The sequence below is a fragment of the Desmodus rotundus genome, chromosome 3 (assembly GCF_022682495.2).
Source record: "Desmodus rotundus isolate HL8 chromosome 3, HLdesRot8A.1, whole genome shotgun sequence".
NCBI classification, from domain to species: Eukaryota; Metazoa; Chordata; class Mammalia; order Chiroptera; family Phyllostomidae; genus Desmodus; species Desmodus rotundus.
In genome coordinates this window covers 193,901,295-193,928,730 of record NC_071389.1, presented here as the reverse complement: position 1 = coordinate 193,928,730, position 27,436 = coordinate 193,901,295, and the positions used below count along the sequence as shown (strand labels likewise).

The following is a 27,436-nucleotide window of genomic DNA, read 5'->3' as shown; positions in this document are numbered from 1 at the left end:
TGCTGGGGGAGGGGCCAGAGAAGCAGCTTCAGTCTCTGGGACAAAGTCTCAGAGCCTGGCGGTGTGAACCAGGAAGCCGCAGTAGGAGAAAGTCACCCGGTGCACTGGACGCACGTGCCTGGGTTTCGTTGTCCAGAAATAGGCTCTAAACCCTCCTCTGGGGCTATGAGATGACTGCAGGCCCCCCACATTCTGGGGGTTCCCCACTGCCCACAGTCCAGTTTTTTTTTTAGATTTTTAATAATTTATTGATGATGCTATTAGTTGTCCCATTTTCCCCCCTTCACTCTCTGCCCTGCACCCCCTCTCACCCGCATTCCCCCCCTTTAGTTCATGTCCATTGGTCATACATATAAGTTCTTTGGCTCCTACATTTCCTATACCATTCTTACCCTCCCCTGTCTATTTTCTACCTACCATTTATGCTACTTATTCCCTGTACCTTTTCCCCCCTCTCTCCCCCTCCCGCTCCCCCACCGATGACCCTCCATGTGATCTCCATGGCTGGAAAGAAGTGCTCTGTCCGCAGTCCAATTTTGAAAGAAGATTATTGTGGGTGAAACACGATCAAACAGCATCACGTGCCGCAGAGAAATTCTCCATCAGAGGAAGAGCCCGCTGGTACGGCAAACTTCACTGTTGTCGTATGTTGAGAAATTGCCACAAAAAGAAAAAGAAAAAACTTGCCACAGCCACCCCAGCATGCTGGTCGGTCAGTGGCCAGCACCCTGGGTGGTCAGCGGTCATCCACATCGGGCGGGACCCTCCACCAGCAAACAGGTGGCTGGCTAAAGGCTCAGCTGATGGTTAGCATTTTTCAGCATTAAAGTATTTTCAACTGAGGGGTGTACGTTGTCTTTTGGACACAGTGAGGTTGAGCACTTAATAGACTGTAGTCCAAACACCGCTTGTGTACGCACTGGGGAACCGGGGAATTTGTGGGACTTGCTTTGTGGGGTTCACTTGGAGCCACGCCCATGGTGTCTCTGAGGTTTGCCTGTACTGTTCTGCACCTATGAGTAATTAATACAGGTGACAGCAGCAAAAACGGGAAACCAGTGAGGGGGCAACCCAGGCCAGAAGCGGTGGTGGCTTGGACCAGGGTCAGGCGAAGCTGTGGAGGTGGCCGAGGGGCCCGCCGAGTCTCGTGTACTTCCAAAGACTTGCCGACGGATCGCTCATGGGGTCAGCGCAGAGTCATAGGCGGTGTCCCTCTGTGCCAGGCAACGTCCTAGGCATTTCCCAAAAACCACTTTCTCCAGTCCTCACTCTTAGCCTTGGGGGTGGGTTACATGTGTTTCACATGTGAGGAAAGTTCAGCTAAAAAAGGACATGGACAAAGTTACCTTCTAATAAGTGGCAGGCCCCGGCCCTGGGAACCCCAAGTCTAACCACAATGCTCTCACCCCCTGGGGAGACCCTGAAAGGCAGGCGGGGCATGCAGGAGGTATTCCCTGGACTCCCCTCCTCCTGCTGAGCAGCTGCCAGACTGAGCTGCTGGCACCAGCTGCAGAAGTCACTTGCCCTTGCGTAACTTCTGTAGCCCTTACGTTACAAGAGGAGAAGAGTAGCCCATCACTGTCCCACCCCTGTCCTCATTTTATTCCTTGGTTCCTGGTCCCTTCACACCCAGCTGGGACAGCTCAGGTGCATCTTTCCCTCTCCTCTGCACTCCCCTTGACCTACATTGGTGCTCATAAACACATCCATGCTTTTAATATTTGAGTCCCTTCTGAACTGTTGAACTCTTATGCATCCTTCAAAATCCGGCTTAAATGACTCTGTCTTCTTTTCCCTCCATAGAAATAATCACCCTCTCGGCTTAAGCCTTTGTAATACCAACAACTTCCTTCCCACTTGATGGTGTCTGAGCCCTCTGTGCCTGGGACACAACCTGGCACATGGTGGGAGCTCAGGATGTTTTGCCCCTTAGTACTGGCTTTCATGTCCTCTGTTCCCTAGGGCTGGCCTATCAGCCCTCTGAGGTAACAGAGCCTTGCCTGCAGTGATCGCCATGGAGACTCCAATGAGTAGCAGGGGAGGGCTGCCCCCTAGCAACCACCCATTGGTCTTCACCAGCAGTTGTACAGATCTGCACTCCGGGCTTCAGCACACACCAGAGCAGTTCACGTGGTTTCCGACGTTATGAAAAAGAGTAGAGAGGTCAGGCAGACACTGGCAGGGGGGCGGGGGGGAGGGCCGGGGCCCGCTGTGATGCGGGTTTCAGCTTCCTTCTCCCCATTCAGAGTTGCTTGTGAGTGAAGAGTGCCAAGCCTGCAGCCGGACCCTTTCCTCCCTTCTTCACCAGTGTCTCTGGGGACCTTCTCTCCAGGTCAGAAACTGCAGTAAGTCCACATATCTGTGGACTGGGGGTGCCATTGGGGCAGATGGGAAGCTGCTGTGGGCCCTTCAGTGTGGCTGGGGCTGGGGGGATGGAACAGGAGCAGAAAGCTCACCACCTGGGTGAGGTCCTGTTTCTCCCCTGTGCCCCAGTTTCTCCGTCTGGGAAGGAAGGTGAGCTACCACTTTCTCCAAACACCACACTGAGTCCTTGTGAAGACGCTGATCTACCAGACTACACAAATCATGCCAACACTTAGTGGCTTTAGACAACAATATTACCTCACTGTGTCTCTGGGTCAGGAATAAGGATGTAGCCTCAGGGGGCCCTCGGTCTTAGGTTCTCTCACAGCCTGGAATTAGGCTGTTGGCTGAGGCTTCAGGCCCATCTCAGGGCTGCACTGGAGAAGGGTCCCTCAGGGGGTAGGAATGCTGGACTGAGAGCCTCAGCTCCTCACAAGTTGGAGGCCAGAGGTCGCCCTCAGTTCCCTGCCCTGCTGGCCTCTCTGGAGGGTGCGAGCTGCTGTCGTCGTCAGCGTGACTGAGTCCTGAAGAGCCAGAGAGGGTGCGAAGGAGACAGGGCCCGTCCTTTATGACCTCATCTGGGAGGTGGCGTCCCATCACTTTTATCATATTCCATCTGTTAGAAGCGAGTCGGTAAGTCCAGCCCAAGTGGGCGAATACCAAGGAACAGGGGACACTGGAGTCATGTCAACTGCCCCCCTCTCGCCCCTGATGACATAGGTCCCTCCCACATGCAAAGTACATCCATGCCCTCCCAAGATCTCCTGACGTCTGGTCTCACAGCAGCATCTCCTTAAAACCCAGAATCCGGCCCTACGAATCAGGCCCAGGTGTGGATGAGGCTCCGTGCATGCCATTTCTTTTCTTTTTTTAGAGATTGTATTTCTTCATTCTTAGAGAATGGGGAAGGGAAGAAGAAAGAGGGAGAGAAACGGTGATTGATTGCCTCTTGCATGTGCGGCCCAACCAGGAACTGGCCTGCAACCCAGGCGTATGCCCTGACCAGGAATCGAACCGGCGACCTTTCACTTTGCAGGGCGATCGATGCCCAACATGCTGAGCTACACTGGTCAGGGCTGTCATCTCTTGAGGTCAGCCCTCCATCCGTAGATCTGTGGAGCCAGGCTATCTGCCCTGAAGACCCCTGGCGTACAATGGTGTGCCAGGCGCGGGGTGAGAGCGGCAGACATTCAAATTCAAATGAGGACAATGGGAACAGGAGTCACTGGCCCATAGCAATTCTGAAATCCAGCCAGGCAAATGCTGGACTTTCCTTAATAGGCTTCAAGGGTAGAAATAATTCTCCATGGCTCTCAGCTGTGCCTCATGGATTTTGCTTCACCTCTCTAAGCCATCCTTTTCCTCAGACTGTTTTCTGTCAGTAGAGTTTGGGAGTCCGCTGGTCTGCAGGTTGTACTGTCTCTGCCCCTTTCACTCCAAGCTGGCGGTACCTTTGCCAACACGGTTTTCTCAAAAACTGTGACGCCGCACCAGACAGAATTCTCCCCCTGCCTCCTAGAGGCCCTATTCGTCCACTCAGAATCTGTACTTTTTATCTCTTTTAAGGGCCCATTGTGTCACTGAGTGATTCTCCGATTCTTTCATCTTCTAAAGTGTTAACGAAAGGTTGTCCAGGCGTACCGTGTTCTGACAGCGCTCTGAAGTCCTCTCTCAGTTTTAGCATCTTTTGGCACCCGGAGAGGATGAGAATTTCCAAACCACTACGACTGCCCCCCTTTGTCCTTAACAGCTCTCCCACCCGCTGCTCTTGCCCGCCTCCCGTCTCGCTGCGGGCAGCAGGAGGAAAGCAGGAGGCATCTTCAGGGCTCTGTCTGGGCACCCCCTTAGTTAGATCACCCAGGTCCTCGTCCCGCGCTCTGCTTCCCACAGGACTGCCGATGAGTGCCGCCCAGTTTCTCTTTCCACACAACCAGGACACTTCTTCCTCAGGTTCTAACGACGTGTCCCTCGCTTCCTTTCACACCGTCAGCGGCAGCAGCCTCTGAGCCCAGATTTCTACTCGAAGCCTGTTTAAGGCAGTTTAGGCTCATTCTGTCATGTTCCTCAAAATCCTTCCGGGCTCCACCCACTGTTTGGTTCCAAAGCCACGCCCATACATTTAAGTTTTGTTGCAGCAGCCCCCCACCCTTGGTACAAAACTATAATTAGTTAGCTATTGTTGCACAATGTGCTACCACGAAGCTCAGCAGCACGACCCCGTGTGTTTATAAAAGGACAAATTCATTATCTCACAGTTTCTAAGGGTCAGGACCTGGGGTGTGCCTTGGCTGTGTCCTCTGGCTCAGGGCTTCCCACAGGCTGCAGTTGATGTGCCAGCTGGGCTGTGCTCTCATATCAAAGCTTAACTGGGGAAGGCTCGCTCAGCTGACAGGGTGCTCGAAGTTACTTATCACCTCCTGTGGACTAAGGGCCTCCAGCAGGAAAGCTTCTTGGCCAGAGGCCCGCTCTGTTCCTTGCCACCGGAGCCTCGGATAGGGCAGCTCAGAACGTGCCAGCTGCTTCCGCCAGGGTCAGCCAGCCAGCCAAGAAGAGCCAGAGAAAGAGTGCGGACAGTCACTAGTCTAACTGGGCGGTGACACCCTCTCACTTTTGTCATAGTCTTTCGATCTGAGGCAAGTTGCCAGGTCCAGTCCACCTTCGAGGGGGCATCTTGCCCAGGGTATGAACACCAGGGGCGTAGGGAACATTGGCGGTCATATCAGAAACGACACAGCCATCAGACAATTAACTAACAGTTAATAAGTTGTTTTGCTTGATGATTTTTCAATATGATAAAGTTAATTCAGTTCTTCAGCTGCCTCAAGCTTACCAGCAGAACAGCTTGCTGAGCGACCTAAGGCGAGCCGCTGTCCTTCACTCAGGGCCTCAGGGCACGTTTACTGATTTCGGAGAGAGAGAAGGGGGGGAGAGAGAGAGAGACAGAGAGAAAGAGAGATGTGACAGAAACGTCGATTGGTTGCCTCCCAAATGTACCCTGATTGAGGATTGACCCTGAAACCTAGTTACGTGCCCTGACCAGGAATTGAACCTGCAAACTCAAAGGCCTTTGAGGCACTCACTCACTGGTGGTGGGAGTGACCAGGGCTTTCCAGAAAGGGCAGAGCCTGCGGGGCTGCAGGAGGCAGGCCCAGTTCCGGGGGTGATGGGTGGATGGGGCACGGGGCTCCTTGAGGGCCAGAGAGCATTGGAGAAGAAGCACAGAGGGACCTCGGTCAGGGGTGGGCAGATGGCCCCAGGCCTCCCAGTTCCGCTCCCAGCTTGTCCCCATTCCCGAAGCCTCTGTGACATCTGAGACGACAGTTTGTTTCTTTGTTGACAGCACTAAGCTTGGAAGGAGAGTCCATGGAGCTGGGCCGCCGAGCAGGTAGGACGGCTGACCAGGGACGCACTGACGGGACACTAAGTGCACACCCAGGGCTTCTGGAGGGGACTCCCTGGGGGCATCGGGAACGACCCCTCCCACTCCCCCTCAGTCTTGCTCTAGCTCCCAGACCCTCTGAGAGGCCCTGACTCCCTTGGGGTGCTCTGTTTGAATGCAGAAGGAAAAGGGAGGGAGAGGGGTACCACTGAGTCCCTCCCAGCTGCCAGGCCTGGGGATCCTGACCTTGTCACAGTGGTCCCCTCCTCAGCTCAGAGGGGAGACAGCAGCCGCTTGGGAGCACAGGGCTGACATAAGGCACGTCCAAGCCTGTAGGGAATTGTTACGAGGGTTTATTTGAGCCAAACTGACAACACAGGCCGACGGGGAGCAAGATCTCAAACGCTCTGGAGAAAAATAGTGTGGTCGTTTCTTTTAAGCATCTGAGATTAAGGAGGAAACGGAAGGGAGGCTGCACGGGGGTGGGCGAGGTAAGGCCCAGGCTGGAGTACAGGACAGTTAGGGTCCTTCGCTCTCTGGAGGGTGGATGCATCTGTAAGGAGCATCTGACAGGGTGGTCACCCTCAGAAGGAGGGGTCCGAAAAGAGGCAATCGAAAAGTGTGCTCATCTAGAAACAGAAACAATGGCAGGGCCTGCCTGAGGCTGAGATAAGTAAAGAGGTTCAGTGCCTGCCTGGTGACTACCCACCAGGACCTGCCCAGTTAGGAATCTGTGATCAGCTCCTCCTGTGATGTTCCTTTCTGCAGAACCTTGTTTTTTCACCCATGACGGACCAGACGGACTGGACGATGGACAGGCAGGCGGTGGGGTGACACAGCAGGGCAGGGAGGGCAGGAGGCCTGGTCTCAGTGGGGGGGAGGTACGGTATACCAGTCAGAGCAGCCAAGCCCCGGGGTGCTGTGACCCCAGGAGGGGCAGAGTGTTCTAAGCCTCGGAGCAGTGTGGGGGAAGGTCTGGAAGTGAGAGAGGGCTGGAGCTTTGAATGAAATTCAATATGGTTTGAAGGCTGGAGAGAAATGGGAGAGAGGCCAGGTGGCCCTGGGCCAGGTCCCGGGGGGTGGAGGCTCTGTCCTGAGGACAAGGGGAGGGTTTCATTGCAGCTGTGACCTGGAGCAGGTCAGCCCTGAGAAGGGTCTGCACAGGGGAGCGGACAATGGCTGGGGCTGGCAGATGGAGTGTGGAGGACAGGCCAGTGAGGGTGGCATGTGGGACTCTTGCTAGAAGCTTCCCCCAAGGACCTGAATGACCCAGGGGCCTTGCTAGACACCCAGGTTCCTGGCCTCTCCCTTGGGGACCCTGATGTAGCAGCTCTGGGGGGAGGCCCGGGAATCTCTGTTTTCACTGAACGCCCGGGGGGAATTCTGATGATTGGCCAAACTCTGAGGGCTCATCATCTGAACCTCACAACAGAAAGTGCAACAGAGCTTCCTCTGCCCGTTTTACAGCTGGAAGAACAGAGTGGAGGGAACGTGGGGTTGCAGTGAGGTTCCTGGAAGGCCAGCGGCAGGCCTTCACTCATTTATTCGACAGACACTGAACTCCGAAAGGACAGGGGCTGGCCAGCTGAGCTCACACTGTGTGTCCCCAGTGCCTGGCACAGCACCTACCCAGGCATGTGCCCTGAGTGGGAATTGAACCGGTGACCTTTTGGTCTGTAGGCCGGCACTCAATCCACTGAGCCACACCAGCCAGGGCTCTACTCCTTTTGAGAAGTGTATCCATTCCCCTCCTGGAAGCCTTAGCTTTCCCTGGAGGGCCCTGTTGCTGAGCTGCCTGCTTGTTGGGGCAGAACCCAGGACAAAGCAAGGGAAGCCTGTCTGGTCTCATCTTAGACTCGATGAGTGCGGTGTCACTCTGGCTCTGATGCCCTTGCAGCCACCTGCTCATTCCATCACTCACGATGGGCGGCTCCCTCACCTATGTCTTGGAGGCAGAAGGTTCTCTGGTGGGTGCTGTGGGAGGCCCAGGACTGACTCACCCGTGGACCCCACCTTGATGAGCCTGCCCCCCATCTAGGTGGGGAAACAAGACTGTAGCTCCCAGTGATGGAGAAAGGGAAGCCCCAGTGTTGTGAGGTGGTGAGGAGGGGCTGGCCCCGCAGCTTGGGGGTGGGTGTCCAGGAGGACTTCCTGGTGAGACTGCATTGAAAGGAATGGTGGAATTTGCTTTAGGGAAAAGGAGGAGGTGGCCTTCTAGGTGGCGGAACTGGCCTGGGCGAACGCTGGGAGGTGGGATATCCCAGGTCATGGTGGGGGTGGCAGAAGAGGATGAAGAGGAGACTTAACAGGATGGGAGCAGGAGACCTCTAGGACTGGGAGTCAGGGGCAGGAATGTGGGGGTGAGGGCAGGGGACTAGGCTGGGATGGTTCCACCCGATTAGCCCAGGGAATAGAGGAGGCAAGGGAGGCTTGGGGAGCAGCTCCGAATGGGGAGCAAAGAGGCCCAGCCCCAGCTCTGGTCCTTTCCAGCCGTGTGACCTGGAAGCTGTGCCAGCTTCCCTATTGGCTAAACCTTGTGGGACGACCCTGTTCCACGGGAGGCTTGGCAGCCGAACTACCTTCTCTCTTTGTCTCTTTCCAAATTTCTCACCCACGCTTCTGGCTCCCGTGACTTCTCTCCATTCCTGTCCCTTTTCCTGCTCTGGATCTCTTGTGTCTGCCTGCTCCTCCTCCTCACCCTCTCCGCTGTCTTCCTTCCTGCCTTCCACTCTCTGCACTTCTCTCCCGCCCTCTCTCTTCCCCCTGTCCAGGTATGACCACTTTGACCAGGGCCCACCTGAGCAACCAGCAGGACACGGACCCCAGGAGAACTGCCCACAGCCCCTTGGATACCTCCAAGTTCCAATACCAAGCCCCGGTCTCCCCGCAGCCATCCCTGCACCAGCCCGGCAGCCCCGGGGGGCAGGTCTGCCAGGAGGGGGGCTGGCCTCTAACCTCCTCAGCTGTCAGCAGGAGCCCCTCTGGGCCTGGGTCACTGAAGAATGGGGACTGCAGACCCTCACCGAGGGAGAGCAGGGCTGCTTCCCACGAGGGGGCTCAGCCGTGTGAGGGGCTAAAGCCAGGCCCCAACTCAGGGGACCAGGGCCAAAGGAGCAGCGTCATCCCTGACAACATTCGCCACAAGTTTGGGAGCGACGTGGTGGACCAGCTGGTCTCCGAGGAGCAGGTGCGGGCGCAGGGCACAGGAGGCCGAGGGCGGCAGGAGGGTGGTGCATAGAGACTGGGAGTGAGCAGCCCAGGGGAGCCCACTGTAGAGATCAGAGTCCCCGGAAGCACATTGCCACACAGCAGAGTTTACTGAGCACCTGCTGTGTGCCAGGCACCGTGCGCTGTTCACAGGCTCGGCATACAGCAGCTCATTTCCCCTGCCCAGCGAGAAAGGTGCTATCGTACCCATCTGAAGGACAAGGAGCCCAAGGCTTCTGAAGCGTGAAGTTAATTCAATTTACCCAGTTGTGTAGGATGAGGGCCCATGCTGGGCCAGCCGGTCCTGGAGCCCTAGCACTTCGTGACTTTGCTGTTATAAGCCTTGTGTTTGAATTTGATGCTTTTAACTCACATAGATCTAAAGGACACAGCATTGGATAGACGGGCCGCATTGATTGGGCACCAGCAGACTTGAGTTTGAGTCCTGGCTCTGCCCCAAGTGCTGGGTGACTTGGAATAAGTTTCTGCCCCTCTCTGGGCTTCAGTCTCTCCATCTGCAATGTGAGGCAGTTGGGACTAGATCCTGCTGGCGAATGCATGGCGTGCACCCCACAGCTCTTCCAGTCCGCATCCGTGCAGACCGCACTAACTGAGGCTGCCCCCGCCCCCCACCTCCCGCCGCCACACTCCACTTCAGGGAGTTATTCCTGACCAATTGAAAGTTGAGATAAAATTCATCTGCTACGTCTGGCCAAATACTAAGGGTTCTTCCTGCTCTGGCACTCTGAGACACGTTCCCACAGCCACCCTCTTGACACTCACAGCCACGACATTGTGCGGTAGGCTGGGCAGGAGTTCTAACTTGCTTTATTTTTGGTCCCCAAGGGGATGTACCGTTCTGGAAGTACAATACCAGGTCAATGTGGGCTGCGGACATCCAAAAATCCAATGGATGTGTTGTCCTCCGATAGAGGATTTTACACTGATAAGAATAGATATCTACCCTTGATCTTAGCCAGAAGGCGGGAAGCGATTTGCGTTTTTTTTAACAGATGGTAAATCTAAGGCTCAGAGGAGGTGCGACCCGCTCGGGCTCACACTGAACAAGGGGAAGGTCCAGAATCAAAAGGTTGTGGTCTGGGTCCCCTTCCATTTGTCCTCTTAAGGCAGGAGAGGTCCCAACTGTAAATATCCTGCCTTACCTGGAGCACCTCGTCCCAGTCTGGGGTGTGGTCGCCATCTCTCATGGCCCCCCACCACCTGCGGAAGGTAACCCTTCTCTCTTCTGAGAGCCCCAGAGAGGAGCAGACACTTGCTCAATGTCGGCAGCTGGTCTGTGGCAGAACTGGGACCCAAACCCAGGCTCCCTGGCCTCCGGGCCTGGGCCTCAGTTCCCACGCTGGCTGGCACACAGGAGGAGGTGGCTTCCATGTGACCAAGGAGCCCGCTGGAGCTGACTGGTGTGAGGCCTCTGGGAGGCAGGCCAGGCTCTGTGGGTCCACAGCTGTGTGACGCTGCATCCCTGCCCTGAGCCCCCGCTCGCTCTGTTGTAAAATGGCAGGAGAAATATCACTGTATAAAGACCTCTCCCACCAGGCACATAGCAGGGGCTCTGGGCCGGAGGAGGTTTGCATCACCCTCTTCTCTGATGTGCGGCCCAGTGGGAGGTGGGGTGGGATGAGAGGGTGGGGGGTCGGTTGAAGGGTGCAGGCTAAAGGTCAGGTAGGGGTGGTGAGGGCAGGGTCAGCAGAGTTCAAGGGGAGAGGGGGCTTGACTCTGCTTCTTTGTCCCTTGCCTCTCCCCTGCCCCTCCCTGCCCAGGCTCGAAGGGCCATCGGTGAGGGCTTTGAGGGCCAGAAGAGGGCCAGCTCGTGGCCCAGGGAGACTGAGAGCTCTGTGAAAATCGCCTCCATCTTCGCTGACTACTACGATCTGGGCTATAACATGCGGTCAAACTTGTTTCAAGGTCAGGTCGACGGGCAAGGGTGCGGGCTGTGAGCACCAATGGTCCCCGAGGGGCAGGGACAGCCTGTGGGGTGTCTACCCTTTCCTGGACCTCTGTGCATCAGAGCCCAGGACACATCCCCTGGGATCCTCATTTACGGCCACCCAGGGCCTGCTCTTTGCCAGGCCGTGTGCCGAGTGTCCAGGCCCCTGGCAAGTCTGTCTGTATCGTACAGGTCGCCCGTCCCAGTTGTCTGTCATCGCCTCCCTTCCCGAAAGACCTCTGGTGTCCTAACGGCCAAGACCCGGCTCCCTTAGCCTGGGCACCTTTGGTCACAGTGACCTCAGGTTTCTGGCTCAAAGCTCAGCTCAGCCACTCACTGGGGGTGGCCTCACCCACGTGGGATCCTTAACCTCTCTGAGCCTCAGTCACCTTCTTGGTACAATGAGGACAATAGGATGACGTGGCCCACTCTGCAGGTCTCTCTGCAGGCGCTTGGCCTGTGACACGCAGCGAGTGCTCAGTAGTCGGCAGCCTGGGATTTTTCCTTCCCAGAGCCTGGTGGAGGCACCACCTGGGGACAAGGGTGGGTTGGAGATAATGACAGTGTCCTGTGGGTCAGCCATGGACCTGTTTGGTACGGGGCATGCTGTTAGCTCCATTTCACTGACGGGAAGAGTTTGACCTGGGCCTCTCAGCAGTTGGAGGGGGACCTGAAGCTCAAATCCAGGTTTGTTTGTTTGTTTTTTTTGCCTCAGAACCCGAGTCTTTCTGGGTCACCTGCCTGGCTACGACCCTGTTCCCAAGTGGTTAATGAGTTGCTCAGATCGGGGTTCATGGCCCGCATGCAGGGGCTTCTCTCTGCCCCACGGTCCAGTTCAGCGTCATTGCAAAACTCAGGCTCCTCTGGCCCTCTACCTTCCCCCTCCGGCCTCGCCCCAGGCCCTCTCCAGCGTCCCCGGGGGGCCTGGCAAACCTCCTGCCCTGGCTCAGACCCCCGTTACCCAAGGAACCAGACAGCCACTGGAACTTTCTGGGTTTTTCATTGAGCTCAGACAAGGGGCGGTGCTGGGGGAGGGAAGAGGGAGTACAGCTCGGATTGCCCTACATTCTGGGCCTCCGGGGTCAGCCTCCCACTCGTCTCCTTAACAGTTCTTCCGTTCAGCCTCATATAAGAATGTCTCCGTAACGTAAAAGAACATAAAAAATCGGTGTACCCATCGCCCAATCTGAGAGACACAGCCGCGAATACCAGCTGGCACCAGCTCACCAGAGTTGGCGGTTGAATTTTCCTGGGCTGACTGGTTGGTGTCACAGTGCTCTCCAGCACACTGGCCGTGGTGGGATTTATATTCCAGAAATTAGCAAGTGCTGTGAATCCGGACGCCACCTTTAGCACAGGCCTGCCATTATGCAGCCCCCCCCCAACCAGGTCAGCCTCTGCACTCGCTGTTGCAGGTGCGTGAGGCTCCGGAGGCTGGGCGGGAGGGACGGGAGCTGGGGAGGAAACCGGCTAGGTGGGGAAGGCCAGGGAAGGTTTTTTGTCTTGGTGAGACAGGAAGCCAGGGAGGGTCTGTACGCAGGAGAATGGCATTGTCTGACTTAGGTTAAAGGATCGTTCCCATTGATGCGTGGAGAATAGCTGTGGGAAGCAGAGACAGGAATGGGGAGAGCGGTGAGGAGGGAGGGAAGGTGGGGTTTGGTCTGGGGAGCAGGGCGGGGGGACTGCATGACCGGGAGGGCACCTCCGTGCAACATGGGGCTGGTGGAGGTCGCCGTGAAGGTGGCCTGCAGTAGCAGGGTTCTGGGTGTTTGCGTGAGGTAGAGTGGACAGAATAGGCTAGTGAACGGATTCGGGGTGTGTGAGAGAGGAGTTACGGTCATGTCAAGGGTTTTAACTAAAATAACTGGAGAGATGAAATCCTATGCGCTGAGATGGAGAAAGTTCCAGGAGGAGGGGGTTGAAGAAACCCTCCACCATGCTGAGTCATAAAGACAGTCTTTTTTCTATAGTCTTCTAAAAATTCAGGTTTGCTTTTCACATTTAAGCCTTTAATCTGCCTGGAGTTCATTTCTGCTTTGAGTGTGAAGCATTTTTAACTCCTCCTTTATGTGGATTACCAATTGTCTCAGGCGCTGTATAGAATAGTTGCATCTTTCCCACCCCCACCTCCAGCGTCCAGCTGGGATCCATCAAGTTTCCCAGGAGCCCAGATCGGTTTCCAGGCTGGTGCCCTGCCCACCGCTAACGTTACACTTTCAATTACCAAAGTGTTACAAATAGCCTGCTATCTGGTTGGGTAAACCCCCCTCCGCCACCCCACCCCACGGCCACCAGCAGCTAATGCCCGGGCTGTTCTAGGTCCTTTACTCGTCCATGCAAATTCTAGAATCAGCTTGCCAGTTTCCATCGAATCTACAGCTCAATTTAGGGACAGCTCTCAGTTTTAATGACTTTTCCAATCCATGAATATGGTATTCAGCTCCATTAATTTTATTCTTCCTTCAATATCCGTCCATAGCATTTTCTAATTTTTTCTGTAAAGATTATACAGTTTTTTGGTTAGATCTGTGTAGAAAAAACCCTTTTTTGCTGTTTTTTATTGCAAATGGTATCTTTCTTAAAGTTACATTTTCTAACTTTCCTGCTTATATACATGGGGCAATTTTAATTTTTGTGCATTAATCTCATATACAGAAGCCTCACTCAGCTCACCTATTAATTCCAATAATTAATTTGTAGATTCTTTGGGGCTTCTTTTTAATACTAATAATAATGGCTACGTTTATGCACAGCATGTAGCGTGTGCCAAGCACTGCTTTACTTTAAATGCATTTAAATTCTCACAAGAACCTTATATAGTAAGTGCTATAATTCCTTCTTTTTTTTAAACCTAGACAAAAATGACAAAAATGAAGCATAGCAAGATGAAATAACTTGCTTAAGGCCACATAGCCAGGAATGGTCAGAGCTGGGATTTGAACTCTGGCAGCCTGGGACCAGAGTTCACATTATTAACCACTAGGCTCTTCCTGCCTTTGGGCCACCTGTCCTGGCAAACTTATCCAGAATAATGGTGCATGTAAGCAGGGAGGAACAGGCATCCTCGTCTCATTCTTGATTCTAACACTTTATCATCAAATATAAATATAATTTGAAATTTTTATCAAGTTACGGAGCGGTCCCCTTTATTTCTAGTTTGCACATTCATTTAAAAAAATTTTGAGTAGGTGTTGGGTTGTGGTAACTATTTATACAAGTTATTTACATCATATGATGTTTTTTCTTTGATCTGTTGACGTGGTAAATTCTATTCACTGGGTTCCCCATATTAAACCAAACGTGTGTTCCTGCATTTGAATCAGTGTAGCTGCACTATCTTTTCTTTACCTGTGGACACTGCCACCCAGCAGAAGAGCAGACAAAGCCCCGTGGCCCGTGGCTGCACACCTTGCGGGCGGGGTTTCCAGGGCCCGGGAAGCTTCTCCTCCCGTCTTCGGGCTGCTTCACGTGACTTTGGTCAACACTCCCTTTGCTCTTCTTTACAGTGTGAACCCCTGCGTGATGTTAGGTGGACCGGTTAGGGTAGCCCCTCAGAGCAGGTGACCTCCGAGTAAAGACCCGCAGGAGGGGAGCAGGTCAGGCTGTGGGATGCCGGGGAGGGGCAGTGGGGCCGAGGGACCACGATGAGGAAGGACGTTGGCTTGTCCTGGGCTTTTTACTGGGAGCCACTGTAGTCTGCGCTGCGCCTCACTTGGATATCTGATTTCTGTCATGCCTAGGCTTCAGTCCAAATTTCTAACCTAACATTCTGTTATGTAAGCTTGTAAAGCCATACTCGCCAAACACAATAAACCTCGCTTTACAAAAATGTGGATTTCTAGCTTGATGGCATTGTCTCAGGCAACACAGCCTGTAATGATTTCAGTTGTTTGAAATTGTTGAAACAGCTTGCTAGCCCAGGGGTTGGTCCATTTTGTAGATGATCAATGGGTTTGAAAACAATCTCTTGGGTTCAAGATTCTGTTTGTCTAGTAGAGCAGGCTTGTTAATGATTTCTCCACAAATCTTCTAATTCCTTGTTAATATTCTTTGCTTGATCTACTAATTACTAAATTGATGTACCTTTCAGTCTTTCCCGCTGATAGCAGATTTGTCCATTTCTCGGTGCAGCTCTGTCACTTTTGCTTTCCCTCTTTTGACATCACCCTCATGTAGCAAATTTGGAATTATTGCATCACCTGGGTGAGTGGCAGTTATTTTTATTTCTCTTAGTGCCTTTGCCTTATAGTTTATTTTGTCTGATAATTTGAATACGAGACCAGATGGCTTTGGGTTAGAATTTGCTTGCTCTATCTTTTTCTATATTTCTGTTTATCCTCTCTCTGTGTCCTCTGATTCTAAGTATGTGTTCAATAATATATAACTGGAAAATGTTTCTGTGGCCCGATCATCTGTGTTTCTACATCAGTGAGTTAGTCCACACATACTTATTCTAATTACCCGTATATGTGGATTCATTCCTATGACCTCATTTTGAGTTTTCTATTTCTGCTTCCTTTTCTCTGCTGCTTTTTCCCCTTCTTCTCCTTTCTTATTTCGGATTCAAGGGAGTTTTCTTTTTTTCCCCAATGTAATTTTGTCCTCACTCTCCTTATCCTTTCCGTGGTTACCTTTGCCATTTTTACACGCACGGGTAACACATTCCAGAGTTAATCAAGGTCTTCAGGTTTTCCTGACTTGTATAAACACCTTAGGGGGCTTCAACTTTAGGCTCCGCACTCCCACCTCAGCCTACATGTTATTCTCTTACAGAATTTTAACTCTACGTAAGTGAAATAGTCGAAACCATGGACTTTGGGGCCACAGGGTCTGGGTTTGAGTCCTAGATCTTTCACTTACCAGCTGTGTGACTTTCATCCAGTGAATTAACCTTTCTGTGCATTGGCAGTTAGATGGGGGGGGAGCTGTTGAGAAGATTCACTGAGTAAGTTCTGTGAGACTCTGAGAACTGGGTGCTCAGCACGCGGTCGGCGATCACTGCCGCCATCGCTTTGCTCCACAGTTTTGACCTTCCTGCTGTTGTTGTAATTGATGTCTATTTAGGTTTACGCACGGTTTCCATTTTCTTTGCCTACCATTCCTTCTTGTATCTCAGATCTTCCTTCTGGGATCCTTTTTATTTTCTTTTTTGACTATGTTGTTCAGATATTTTTGGTTAGATTCTGTTGTTGGTGAAGTTTAGGCCCATAAACAGTCTTTGTTTCATCCTCATTCTTAGTAGGCAGTTATTGTAATCAGTTTGAGATGGGCGACTGTTCTCTGCCAGCGCTTTTGATGACGTTAATTCACTTCCTCCTGGCTTCGATGGTGATCAAATTTATTGTTATTCTTGGTAAGTAATCTGCCTTTTCTCTAGGGCTACTTTTAAGATGTCTTTGTCTCTGGTGTTTTAAATTATAGTTGGCTATGTCTAGTAAGGAATTATTTTTACTTATGCTGGTTGGAAAATTACAATATGATTTTTGAACCTAAGGATTCATATATTTCATCAGTTTTGGGAAAATCCCAGCCATTATCTTCAAATATTGCCTCTCCCCACTCCCCCCAGTCGCTCCTTCAGAACTCCAATTAGATGTATGTTAAGCCTTCGCATTTAACAGCTTTTTCATATTTTCCACATCTTCCCCCCCCATGTGCTAAATTCTAGTTAATTTCTTTAGCTACATGTTCCAATTTACCATTTTTCCCAGCTGTATCTAATCTGCTAATTTACCTGTCCATGGACTTTGTTCTCAAACATTATGATGATAATTTTAAACTTAGAGAAAGGAAGAGAGAATACTTTAATGAACAGAGGTTTCACCTTCCCCCGGCTTCAATGATTATTAATCCATAGCCAATCTTGTTTCATCTTTAAATTATATTCCTCCCCCCCAGATGATTTCAAAGAAAGCTCAGCCCTTTTATTATTCATTGAATTTTCAATTACTATATGCTTCATTTCTGAGGTTCCATTTGCTTCTTTTACTAATCTGCTCTTTCTGGGTCCTTTCTTCTTCTTTGTTTATGTGTTTATTCTCCTTCCTGACTCCAAACATGAAACATACTTTCTTTACACTCTGTAACCGATCATTCAGATCTTGCTATCTTTTGGGATTTGGTCCTCTGACGTTTCTGCTGAGTCTTTATCATGGTAACTTATTTCCTCCTGGGTGTTTTAACTTTAGACATAGAAAGAAATCTTGTGAAAATACAAGTATCAATGGCCACATGCCCTTATGCTTCAATAAATGTCCCATAATGTCGTGTTCCCTGTGCAAGATCATTTTCTTCCTTTGAAAAGGTAAAGAGACCAAAGCTCCGCGAGGTTAAAAACTTGTCTGAGGCCACGCCGTCCACAAAGGATGGAGCTGGGGCCTGCCATCCTCGGCTTTGCCCTCCCCACCCCCCACCCTCCCACTCCCCACCCTCCGTAGGGGAAGCTAACGCCCCGGAGCAACCACAGAGCAGCTGGTCTCCGCTGACTTGGGGCTCTGGGGATTTCTTCGTGGGGTTCCACAGGGGCCCCGCAGGAGATGAAGAGCCTCATGAAGGCCTCCTACACCCCGGAGGTGCTTGAGAAGTCCGTGCGGGACACGGAGCACTGGCACGGCAGGAAGACGGACGACCTGGGTACGTGGGGGCTGGGGCTGCGGGGTGGGGCGCTCCCCTCCCCAGGGGGGCGGGATGTGGGCCCCGGAGGTCAGGGGAGACACCAGAGCAGCAGAGAGGGCCCTGGGCGTGGGCGGTGGGCCCGGGTCACCGCGGTCCCGGGCGCTCGGAGTGATCGGTGCTGGCGTCTGCCCTGCTCTCTGCAGGCCGGTGGCACCAGAAAAACGCCATGAACATGAACTTGCAGAAAGCGCTGGATGAGAAATACGGAGAAAAGAGCAAACGCAAGGCCTCGAAGTACTAAATCCGACCCAGAAGTGGTGCCCTGGACTCAGAGAGAGTGCTAACAGTCGAGTTAACAATAAAGAAAGGCGCACGGTGCCGCTCTTCGTGCTGGCATGGGGGCCGATGTGCACTGCTGGACAGGCCACCCGAGGGAGGACGGAAGCCCGGAGGGACCCGACTGTGCCCCGACACACACACTCCCCGCCCACCTACCTTCCCCCACAATTCCAGGGGAGGATGTCATTGCTGAGCGGGGCTCTGTCTCAAGACTGGTGTGCGGGCTTCTCCCTCGTGCCCCGTGTGGAGGCCTGACCTCGTGTGCCCACCGTAGCAGAGCCCCAGTTATTTCCAGACGCCCATTTCTTCCCTAGGAGCCCAGGGAAGTCAGAGGAATTGGCCACATCCCCCTGCAATCCAGGGGTGGTTCTGATCAATCTCACCATAATGCTGACCCTCCCTCTACACAAGTGATTAGGTCAGAAATGGGCAAGGGACTCAGTTTGGCCAGTGAGATGAGAGGGAAAGTGTGTGTGTGTGTGTGTGGCCTTCTGGGATAGTCTTTTCTCTACTAGGAGAGCCGGGAGCATCTCTCCCTCCTGTCTGGGTGAGCAAGCACACACCTGGGACCGCTCCTGACAGACACGGTCTAGGGTCCTGTGCAACCTGGGTCCTCGGGGACCCTCACTGAGCATCCCCATTCCCCATTCCCCTGGCCAGGGCTTCTTATAACATGAGCGTGGACATCTGCTTAGAGAGCTAACCGTACCCTTTACTGGTAAGGGTCCCTGGTATCAGCAGGGTAGGGACCTGGGGCCCAGGGAAGAGGACCCTAGAGAAGGGGTTTCAGGTGGGACAGTCATGTCTCCCCGAAGCTTGCTGCCTGCTGGGGCTCTGAGCCAGCGCGCGCCTTACTCTCAGATCACCGACTTGTCCTCCCAGCACGTGCTCGATTCCTGGGGCGTTTGCTGTGTTTCAAACCACCCCGAAGGCTAGCGGCTTAAGTGAACAGCAACCATTCATTTGCTTATGATTGCAGTTTTGGCAGGGTTCAGCGGGTATGGTTAATTTCTGCTCCACGTGGCACCTGCAGTGAAGATAGCTGCGTCTCTCACGTACCAGGTGCCTCAGCTGGGAGGAGTTCTACAGCTGGGGGCAGGCTAGGCACTGCGCTCCACCAGCCTGGGCTTCTTCCTGGCATGGTGACGGGTTCCAAGAAGGAGCCTTCCAAGGGGACAAGAGTCAACGTATAAGAACTTACCGCTCCTTGCACTGGCCTGCTGATGTCCCTGTGGTCTAAAGGTCATATGGTCAAAAGGTCATATGGTCAAGCCCTGATGCCTAGTGGGGGGACACCACCCTAGAGGTTTCCTGTGGGCAGGATCGGTTCACTAGGGGCCTCCGCAGGGAGTCTACCACAGTGACCATCACACTGTGGAAAAGTCAAACAGGATCACTGCCAGGAGAAGGGGGGCTGCCCCTCTTCCCACAAATGAATGACTTCTTCAAGGTAGGATTGGAGCAGGATGCAGTACAGAGGTGAATTTAGCTTGATTCACTATTTATTGAATACCGACTCGCGTGCAAGGCGTGGCGCCCAGCTCGACTTCCATACTGAGTACCTAATTTCTGCAAGACACTGCCCTCGTCCTGGAAAAGCCGGACTTTACTGAGTAGCTGCTATTGGCTCAGCACATGGGACAACTCAAAAACACGAGCCACCCAGATGTTGTAGCCAAAGCAAACCCCCAACCGTTTGGACGCAGAAATTACAATACACCAGATGCAAATAATAATGTTCCGAGTGCCCTACACACACAGCCTCTTCTCATCCTTACACCCGTCCTCAGAGCTATTCCCGTCCTCCTCGTGAAGACGAGAAAATGGAGGCTTGCAGAGGCCGTGTAAATCGCCCAAGGTTCTACCAACAGGAAGCTGCTAGACAATCATACAGTCAGGTCAGCAAATACATGCTGAGTGCCACACACGCTCAACCCTGTTAGGCACCGTGGGGGACGGTGATGTGACTACTGCAGTCCCTGTCCTCAAGGACTTCACAGTCTGTAGAAGACTGATGTGCAGGAAGCTGGATCGAAGGCTCACCCGTCCACCTGATGAACATGCCCTGGGCACCCGTCCTCTCTGCCTGGCTGCATTCAATGAACTGCTCCTGTCCTCAGAAGAGTAAGACACGGCGCCCATCCTCTGTGTGCGCAGAGTCCGGTGGGGAGATGCACTTGCAGTGAAGTCCATTCGGTGCCAACGAAAGCACAGCAGACAACCTGGGATGGGACAGCAGCTGGTAGTCATAGAAGGCCTCATGGAGGAGGCAGCTCTTGAGATGATGAGTCTTGGGGCTGGAGTCCATATGCACAGGTGGACTGGGAGAGGCACAGCATTGCAGACGGAGGGCACAGTGTGAACAAAAACCTGGCATGGCACATTTGGGGAGCTGCGGGTGGGAGTGTGTTAAGCTTGGAGAGTGAGACTCGAAGGTGAGGCACGGGGGTCTGGTTGGAAACACAGAAAGAGAATCTGTGCTCAGAGGGGGCTGTGAGAGCCCCAGAGGGCCTCGGATGTGAGATCCCGCCTTCCCCCAGCAGCTTACAGTCTGGCAGGAACAGAAAGGGTTCACAGTGACTGAAGAAACCACACTGAAGACTTGAAAGGATGCTCAATATCCTCAGTGATCAGAGAGATGCAAATTAAAACAATAAATTCATCTTGTTGAAGTGGAGGTGAGAAGCACGGAAATGGGAACTCTCATACCCTCAATGAATTATGAGCACAGAGTGGCAAGGAAGAATTTGGCAAAATTGAAATGATATCTTGTAACTGGAGATTTTATTTCCACGGAGCCTAGAGAAACTCAAACACCCACACCAGGAGCCTCCACAAAGAGATTCACGGCAGCACTTTGTCAGTGCAAAGCAACGCACGGGCCTGTGAGCAGGGGACGGGCAGATGGGGTAACGCACAGCGTGGAAAGGAGTGAGCCACTTCGACATGCGCCGCGCAGAAAGACCTCACAAGGTAGCGCAGTGGGTGGAGACAGCAATCTGCAGAATGAGCGCCGGGTATGCAACCTACCGTTTGCCCAACCTTCAAAAGGCACACACACGGCCACTCTGTTCAGGGGTACAGTTATGAGAGCGTGGAAGGTGGGTCTGAAGGATGCTGCAGAAACTCAACTTCACATTATAGTGAGCTGAGCCCTTTGCAGACAGGACTTTGCTTTGTATAACTGCGTGCGTGAGAGAGCGCGAGAGAGCCTCCAAAATGCCCTCCGGGAGAAGGTCAGCGCTGCAGAGAGTGGCCGAGTAACAGATGCTGGGGAGTTGAGCAATTTCGATTTTGACGTCAGAGAACAAATACGAGTTTCACCACTTTGCCTCAGTTAGAGATTTCATCTCAGAACATTAAGAGGAACCCCTTGAAACTAATTCCGGATACTTTGGAGAGAGAGAAGCGGTAATCCTGGCAAAACAAAACATGCATAGATTTTTAAAACTTAAATAAGGTCTTTATCTCACTGATGCTGTTTCCAACAGTGTTCCTCCTTCTTCGTGCTCCTGAGGTTCCTAGAGGGTGGAATTCCTAGTGACTCAAGTTTCAAGGAGGTACAGGGACCAGATCTTAAGCAGCATGAATTCACATAGTGGAGAAGTCGTTCACCCTTCAGTGCATGTAGGGCCTCCTTTCCTCAGTGATTCAGAACCGGCTTCATAATTTTTGCTCTGAGTAACCTGGGAGGGTGGCAATCCCGCAGTCGACCAGCACCACGTGGTTGTATTCCTTGTCCAGCTCGCCCCCTGGCGGTAGTGTCTCTAAATTGCAGGCCAAGTACTTAAGTCATGCTAAGGAGGGAACTTAGAGACCTCTTAGTTACAGCTTTCTAACCATGCCTTCCCTGCCCCCATCCATATCTCCATTTTATAGATGAGGAAACTGAGGCCCAATTAGATTTATGTCTAATCTGGAAGGTAACAGTTCATGTTGGCCAGTATGGCAAATCCAAACTGTCAGGGTGGCCGGCCAAGTCTTTTCCCGTTCTCTCTCCAGAAATCATGGTTTCTGTGGTTAACAGGAGCACGCAGGAGCTGCAGCAAATGCAGAGGAAAATCCAAACTCAGGTTTGTGGTCAACAGGAGACTCTGCAGCCCCAGATGGCTCCCTAGCTGGGCTCAGCTCCCGGGGAAGGCCACCACACCTGTAGAAGCCTGCTTCTCATCTACGGCAGCGGCAGCAACTCCTTTCTCACAGGCCAGTCTCAGGGTTACCTGAGAAGATTTGCACCTGGGACCTGGCCCAGTGCTTAGCCCTCCTACAGGTGTGTAATAAACGCTTACTCTTTTCCTTCCTTCAGGCCCAGGTTTCCCAACTCTGCATTTCAAGGAATACTGGGACCTGTGAATAGGCCCAAACCTGAGAAGAATAGATAAGAACGTGCAAACCTGAAAAGAATGTTTGAGATTTTATTGGAGCCAAACTGAGGGCAATTGCCGGGAAGCAAGATCTCAAAAGCTACAGGAAATGACAGTTTTCCAGTTTCTTTTGCACATTTAGAATTCATGAGGGGATGTAAGATTATGTGAAGGTGGGAGAAAGCAAGGCACGGGCTAGTCAGCAAGATCCTGGACCTGGGCGAGAGGATGCCTCGGCATTTCTCCTTCTTGTTTACCTAGATGCACAAGAACAGGGACAGAATTGCCTACGGCAAAAATAAACCTTTGTACTAAAGAAGTTAGGTGCCTGGGGCGTGACCGCCCACCTGGACCTGCTCAGCTGGGGGTCTATGAACGGACCAGCCTGTGAGGTTCCTTCCCCTCCCTCAACTTGCAGCTTTGTCATGGAACCCCTTCCTGTGCTGGTGCCTAATGAATGTGGGCTGTGCTGTCTGAACAAGGATTCGTTGGCTGATTTTGTGCAAGACTTAGAACCCGAAACACCCTCCCGTTCCTGTGCCACTCCCAGTGATTGCATACAGTGCTCACAGTCCCCCACTGTGCCGGCACAGACAGGGCAAGCCACTAATAGCTGTGACAATAATCATGTTTTATTAAAATTGCAGGTTCGGAAGCCTGGGAAGTCACCTTGGAAAGAGTAGACTTTTGGTGTGTGTGTGTGTTGGGGGGGTGAATGGACTGACACGTAAACCAGGGTGCTCACTATCAAGGCTCACAGAGAACTCTGCCAAGTGGGCCTGGTCACTGCCTCCCTCTGGCCGGTTCTGCAGACACCCCCCTGGGGAGCAGATAGGTCTTTGGAGGAGGCGTGAGCCTGGCCACCGAACAAGGTCGGTGAGAGTTATGGCTGGTACTGCACACACCAGGCTGAGGCCTGTCCCAGCCTCCTGCTCACTGCTGTGCTGCTCTCTGACCCGGTTTACAAGCAAGAGCGTTACCTGCCCTAGGCAATGATAGCCAGTGGTAATCTCTTTCCAGTGGGCTGGTATTTACTGAGCACCTACTATGTGCTGGGTATGTGGCATCACAGGGGTGACAGGGATGTAGTCCTTGTGCTCAGAGGGCTCCCAGGCTAGGGTGTGATAAGGGGGCACATAGACATGCATCACAGAAGGGGGCGAGAGGGTCAGGAGAGGATGGGGAGAGGGTGTGTGCGTGTGTGTTGGGGGTGGGGCGCTGGGCCTCCATGAGATTAGGGGCTGTGAAGCACTGCCCCAGGCCACAGGGGATGCGGGTGAACATTGCTGGAGCCCTGCAGCTGGTCAAGGTCCTGTTTAGACTGGTGAAGTAGAACATTCCAGATGCGAGCGAAGGACATTTGAGACTACTGGCCTTTTGGAGGTTAGCAGTAATGAGTTCCAGTTGCTTTGCTCTCCAGCTAGCTCCTCCCACAGCACTTCCCAGCTGTCTCCAGGCCCTCAAGCCCTCAGGCTTCTAGGTTCTTCCCCCCACTTATCTTAACCTCTGACTCCTGAGGAATTTTCCCTAGGTTTTGTTTTGCTTTCGGTCAGGTCTGTTTCCCTCTTTGCTCAGGGTAACTCCCCACTCTTCGCAAATGTTTGCCACAGAAAAGCTGAGTCACTGCAGAGAAACTCTGTTTCCTCAGCCTCAAGAGACTCGGAACACAGGGTGAGCACAGGGTGAAGAACGATGGATAGCATGGGCCATGGGTGCATTAACTCAGCCACAACGCCCCTGCGGGGTAAGTGCCGGTATTGTCCCCATTTTACACGCCCAGACGTTGAAGCACCAAGAGGCCCAGTGACTTGCCCAAGGTCACCGAGGTCACACAGCCAGTAAGTGCCAGAGCTAGGATTTGAACTTCATGCTCTAACTCTGAAGTCCATGCCCTTAACCAGGAAGTGTCATTGCTTTGAGGAAGAGTGAACTGTGTTTTTCTCTGGAATTAGTGTGGGAAGGAGCAAGGCTTCTAGAACGTTTGTGTAGTCCAGAGGGGGCAGTTCACACGGAGATTATGTTTGCTGCTGCTCAAATTCTTCCTGGTAATGAAATGCCAGTAATCTCTTAAAGCCCGTGGAGGAGGGCAGCTGCAGAACATCCGGTCTGGCAAAGAGCCAGACAACGTCTGCGAGGAAAGTTAACCCTGGGAACAGGTACTGATGACCGCCCTTGCAGGGCGGCTGGGACTGGGGGCCTGAGGTCCTTAGACTATGTGCTCCCTCCTTCTAGCAGAACAAGAGGGCAAAGGCTGGAAAGTCTTCAGAGACCCCTGAGTGACCTTATTAACAAATGGGGGATCTGAGGCACATGGCCGAGAGAGAAGCGGTGCTCGCTCAGCAACCGCATCACGCTTGTTAACACAGCTCACAGGGGGCAGAGTTGGGAGGCAGGTCTCAGGATTCCCCTTCTGCAGGTGGCTCAGTGGCCCACCACCGGTGAGATCTTGGTGCAGGGCGGGGCGGGGCGCGGGTTGTGGAGCTGGCTCTGGGCCAATCAGAGAGCCTGGCCCCTGGAGGCTGTGAGGTTAACTGTGAGGGCCACTCTGGCACAGTGTAGCGCTTGATGAATGCCATGCAGTTATATTCCACGCACTCTTGCTCCCAAGAAATCATTTAAAATATTTTATTTATTTATTCTTAGAGAGGGAATGGGAGGGAGACAGAGAAGGAGAGAAACATCCATGGGTTGCCTCTCACACGCCCCCAACCGGGGGGACCTGGCCCACAACTCAGGCACGTGCCCTGGCCAGGAATCCAACCAGCTGCCTTTCTGTTTCTAGGAGGGTACCCAACGCCCTGAGCCACACCAGTCAGGGCCAGAAATCATTTTAAAAGAAAGATGCAAAGCCGGGGGGTGGGGGGTGGGGAGAGAAGAAACCTTTCCATAGCGAAGCCAGAAAGCTGAGAGGGGAGATGGAGGACATCATAGGGTCAGAAATCACACCCCAGGTGCCCCCGACCTCGGAGTCTGGGCTGGGCTTGGCCTTCAGGAGACAGAGAAACACATCACTCACTACCCAGCTGGTCGGTGGTCAGCTGGCTGCACAGAGAGGCATTTAAAAACCACCCCTCCCGACAGTCTCCGGGGGCAGAGCCCAGTGTCTGGGTCTGAGCCTCGGGGGCAGCCTCAGAGTCTGGGTTCCCTAGAAGCAGACGTGGGCAAGGGTCTCGAGCAAGGTTTACTTGGGAGCCCTTAGTAAGAGATGGAGGTTGGGGAGTGGAGAAGTGAGGGAGAAGGAAGAAGCCAGTAAAATGTACATTGTTAAGTACATTATCACTAGGAGGGAAGGAACTTAATTCCCCCAAGGAATGCTGGGAAGTGGTGTGGGCCCTGGGCCTCAGGATTATCTCACCCCAGGGGGTGGGCTGAAGGCTGCTCGTGGGCACCCCCTCCCTGGCAATTGCAGCCTTCTGCAAGCTCTGCCCCAGGAGCACTGGCTGGGGAAGGCCGGCCCCACGCCCTGGAGACCTGCAGGCGGCAGGGGTGTGGTGTCAAAGGCAAGCAAAGCCAGACATAGTTAACGTGGGGCAAACAGATTTCATCCGGTAACTTCCGACAAGGGTAGGAGCTGAGTCCATTCCACCTGTGCAGAGGTGACGGGTGTTTTCAAGGGAGACTCAGGGTGTGAGGAGGGGGAGAAGTTGGGGCTTCAGTGAAAACTTTCAATTCATTGGTCGGTGTCAATGTGACCAGGCCAGCGGTGTCTGCCGGGCTGGCTGTTATGGAAGCTGGAATTCTGTCTTCCCGCAGGCACTGGGAGAGGAGGCCTGTCCCTCCTGATGGTGGCATTTTGAAGGGATAGCTTTCATTCAGGTCCTTGGGGAAAACACTTCCTTTTTAGTGGATGCTCTAAGGAAGGGAGGGCAGGGACGTGTCCTCAGGGGCGGCTGGAACAAACAGCAAATTGTCCAGGCCACTCAGGCTTTCTCAGGCTGGCATCTCAGTGGGGGCCTGGGGTCACAGCCTTACGCTGCTAGAAGCCCTGGCAGAGTTTAGTCACACCTCTTAGCGTGGGGGTTCGGACGGAGTCTGTACTCTGCGCAGTGGGGAGAGCACGGCAGTTTCAGTGGGTGGGGCCTGACCGCACGGGTACAGGTCCCACCAGAGAAGCCAAAGGTCTCGCTGTTTCCTGGGGGCCTGGGTCAGAGACCCCAGGCTTGACTGTCCTGGGACACAGAAACCTGCTCTCTCTCTGTCTGTCTCTCTCTGTCCCACACAAATGCACCGCAGATGGACATACACATGGCCACCTAAGCAAATGTGTATTCACTCAGGCACAGACGGGCGCACGTCCGCACAACGCACACACGTGTTAGCGCGCGCACATATGCACGGCATACAAAAGCATCACTAACATGCCCACATCCACCTACACGTGTGCAAGCAGGGGCAGCTCCCTGGATGTGTAAACTAGTTGCACAAGGCCCCACGCTCAGAAGGGCCACACACTTGGTTTAATGCTCTACTGTCCTGGTTTTGAAATGCTTAATCACTTTTGAACAGATGCACACTCACAATTGTTCTCTGTCTCAGTAGGTCTTGACTTCACATGGACTTTCTCACGAGCTCAGCCCTGAAACCAAGGGCTGAAGATGAAAACTGGAAACTGCGGCTTAAGGGGCTGCTCCCTCAGAGGGGTGAAGTAATGTCTGCTGCTGACCTCTAGGTGGCAGCACCAAGCCGAGCCAAGCTTCCCAGCGCATGGGAAGGGGTGGCGTTGGTGGAAATGGGTGTTGACTCATTCCCGGAATAGACCCTTTTCCAGAAAGCATGGAGATTTCCCAAAACAACAGTCTTTGAACGGTTATCTAGTCCATTCTTCTGTGCCTGTATTTTCATCCAGGTCATTTTTTTATTCATTTAAAATATTTTTCTGTTTCTTAAGTTTTTCTGATTAACAACGCAACACATTTTATTATAGAAAATAGGACACACAAAAAAGTAAAAATCATCCATAACCTGACACTTTTTGGTTCTTTTTTTTTTAAGGCGGTTAAGGAAGCGACAGTATCTCCCCTCCTCCCAGGACCATGCCAGACCTTCCTCTCTGCTTCAGCACCCACGGGTGTCAACACACACATATAAACACACGTGTGTTTTATTCCTTTCCTACTCTACACATGCTCTTCAACTTACATTTTCACTTCACGTGACCCAGTCGTGTTTTCAGCTCGGCACATGCGGATCTGCCTTGCTTTTAAGCATTCGGAATCTAAT

The 27,436-nt window shown here is 52.8% G+C and overlaps 1 protein-coding gene and 1 pseudogene across 3 annotated transcripts; one reads left to right on the top strand and one right to left on the bottom strand.

Annotated features, from left to right (window-relative positions):
• The first annotated feature begins 5,631 nt into the window (after nucleotides 1-5,631).
• On the top strand, nucleotides 5,632-26,863 carry CIMIP4 (ciliary microtubule inner protein 4). Of its 3 annotated transcripts, XR_008426278.1 has the most exons (7): nucleotides 5,632-5,749; nucleotides 8,515-8,930; nucleotides 10,732-10,876; nucleotides 17,421-17,531; nucleotides 17,717-18,270; nucleotides 21,880-22,122; nucleotides 26,756-26,863. XR_008426278.1 is itself a non-coding variant. In XM_024579038.3 (5 exons), exons 1-5 carry the CDS (start codon nucleotides 5,728-5,730, stop codon nucleotides 17,812-17,814), a joined length of 792 nt encoding a protein of 263 aa, XP_024434806.1. In that variant the 5' UTR covers nucleotides 5,632-5,727; the 3' UTR covers nucleotides 17,815-18,492. The 3 variants fall into 3 exon arrangements, 1 of the variants encoding a protein (XP_024434806.1); XR_008426277.1 differs by lacking the exon at nucleotides 26,756-26,863 and having other exon boundaries at nucleotides 21,880-23,021; XM_024579038.3 differs by lacking the exons at nucleotides 21,880-22,122; nucleotides 26,756-26,863 and having other exon boundaries at nucleotides 17,717-18,492.
• LOC128780626 (U2 spliceosomal RNA) lies at nucleotides 9,795-9,945 on the bottom strand (annotated as a pseudogene).
• Nucleotides 26,864-27,436: the final 573 nt, after the last annotated feature.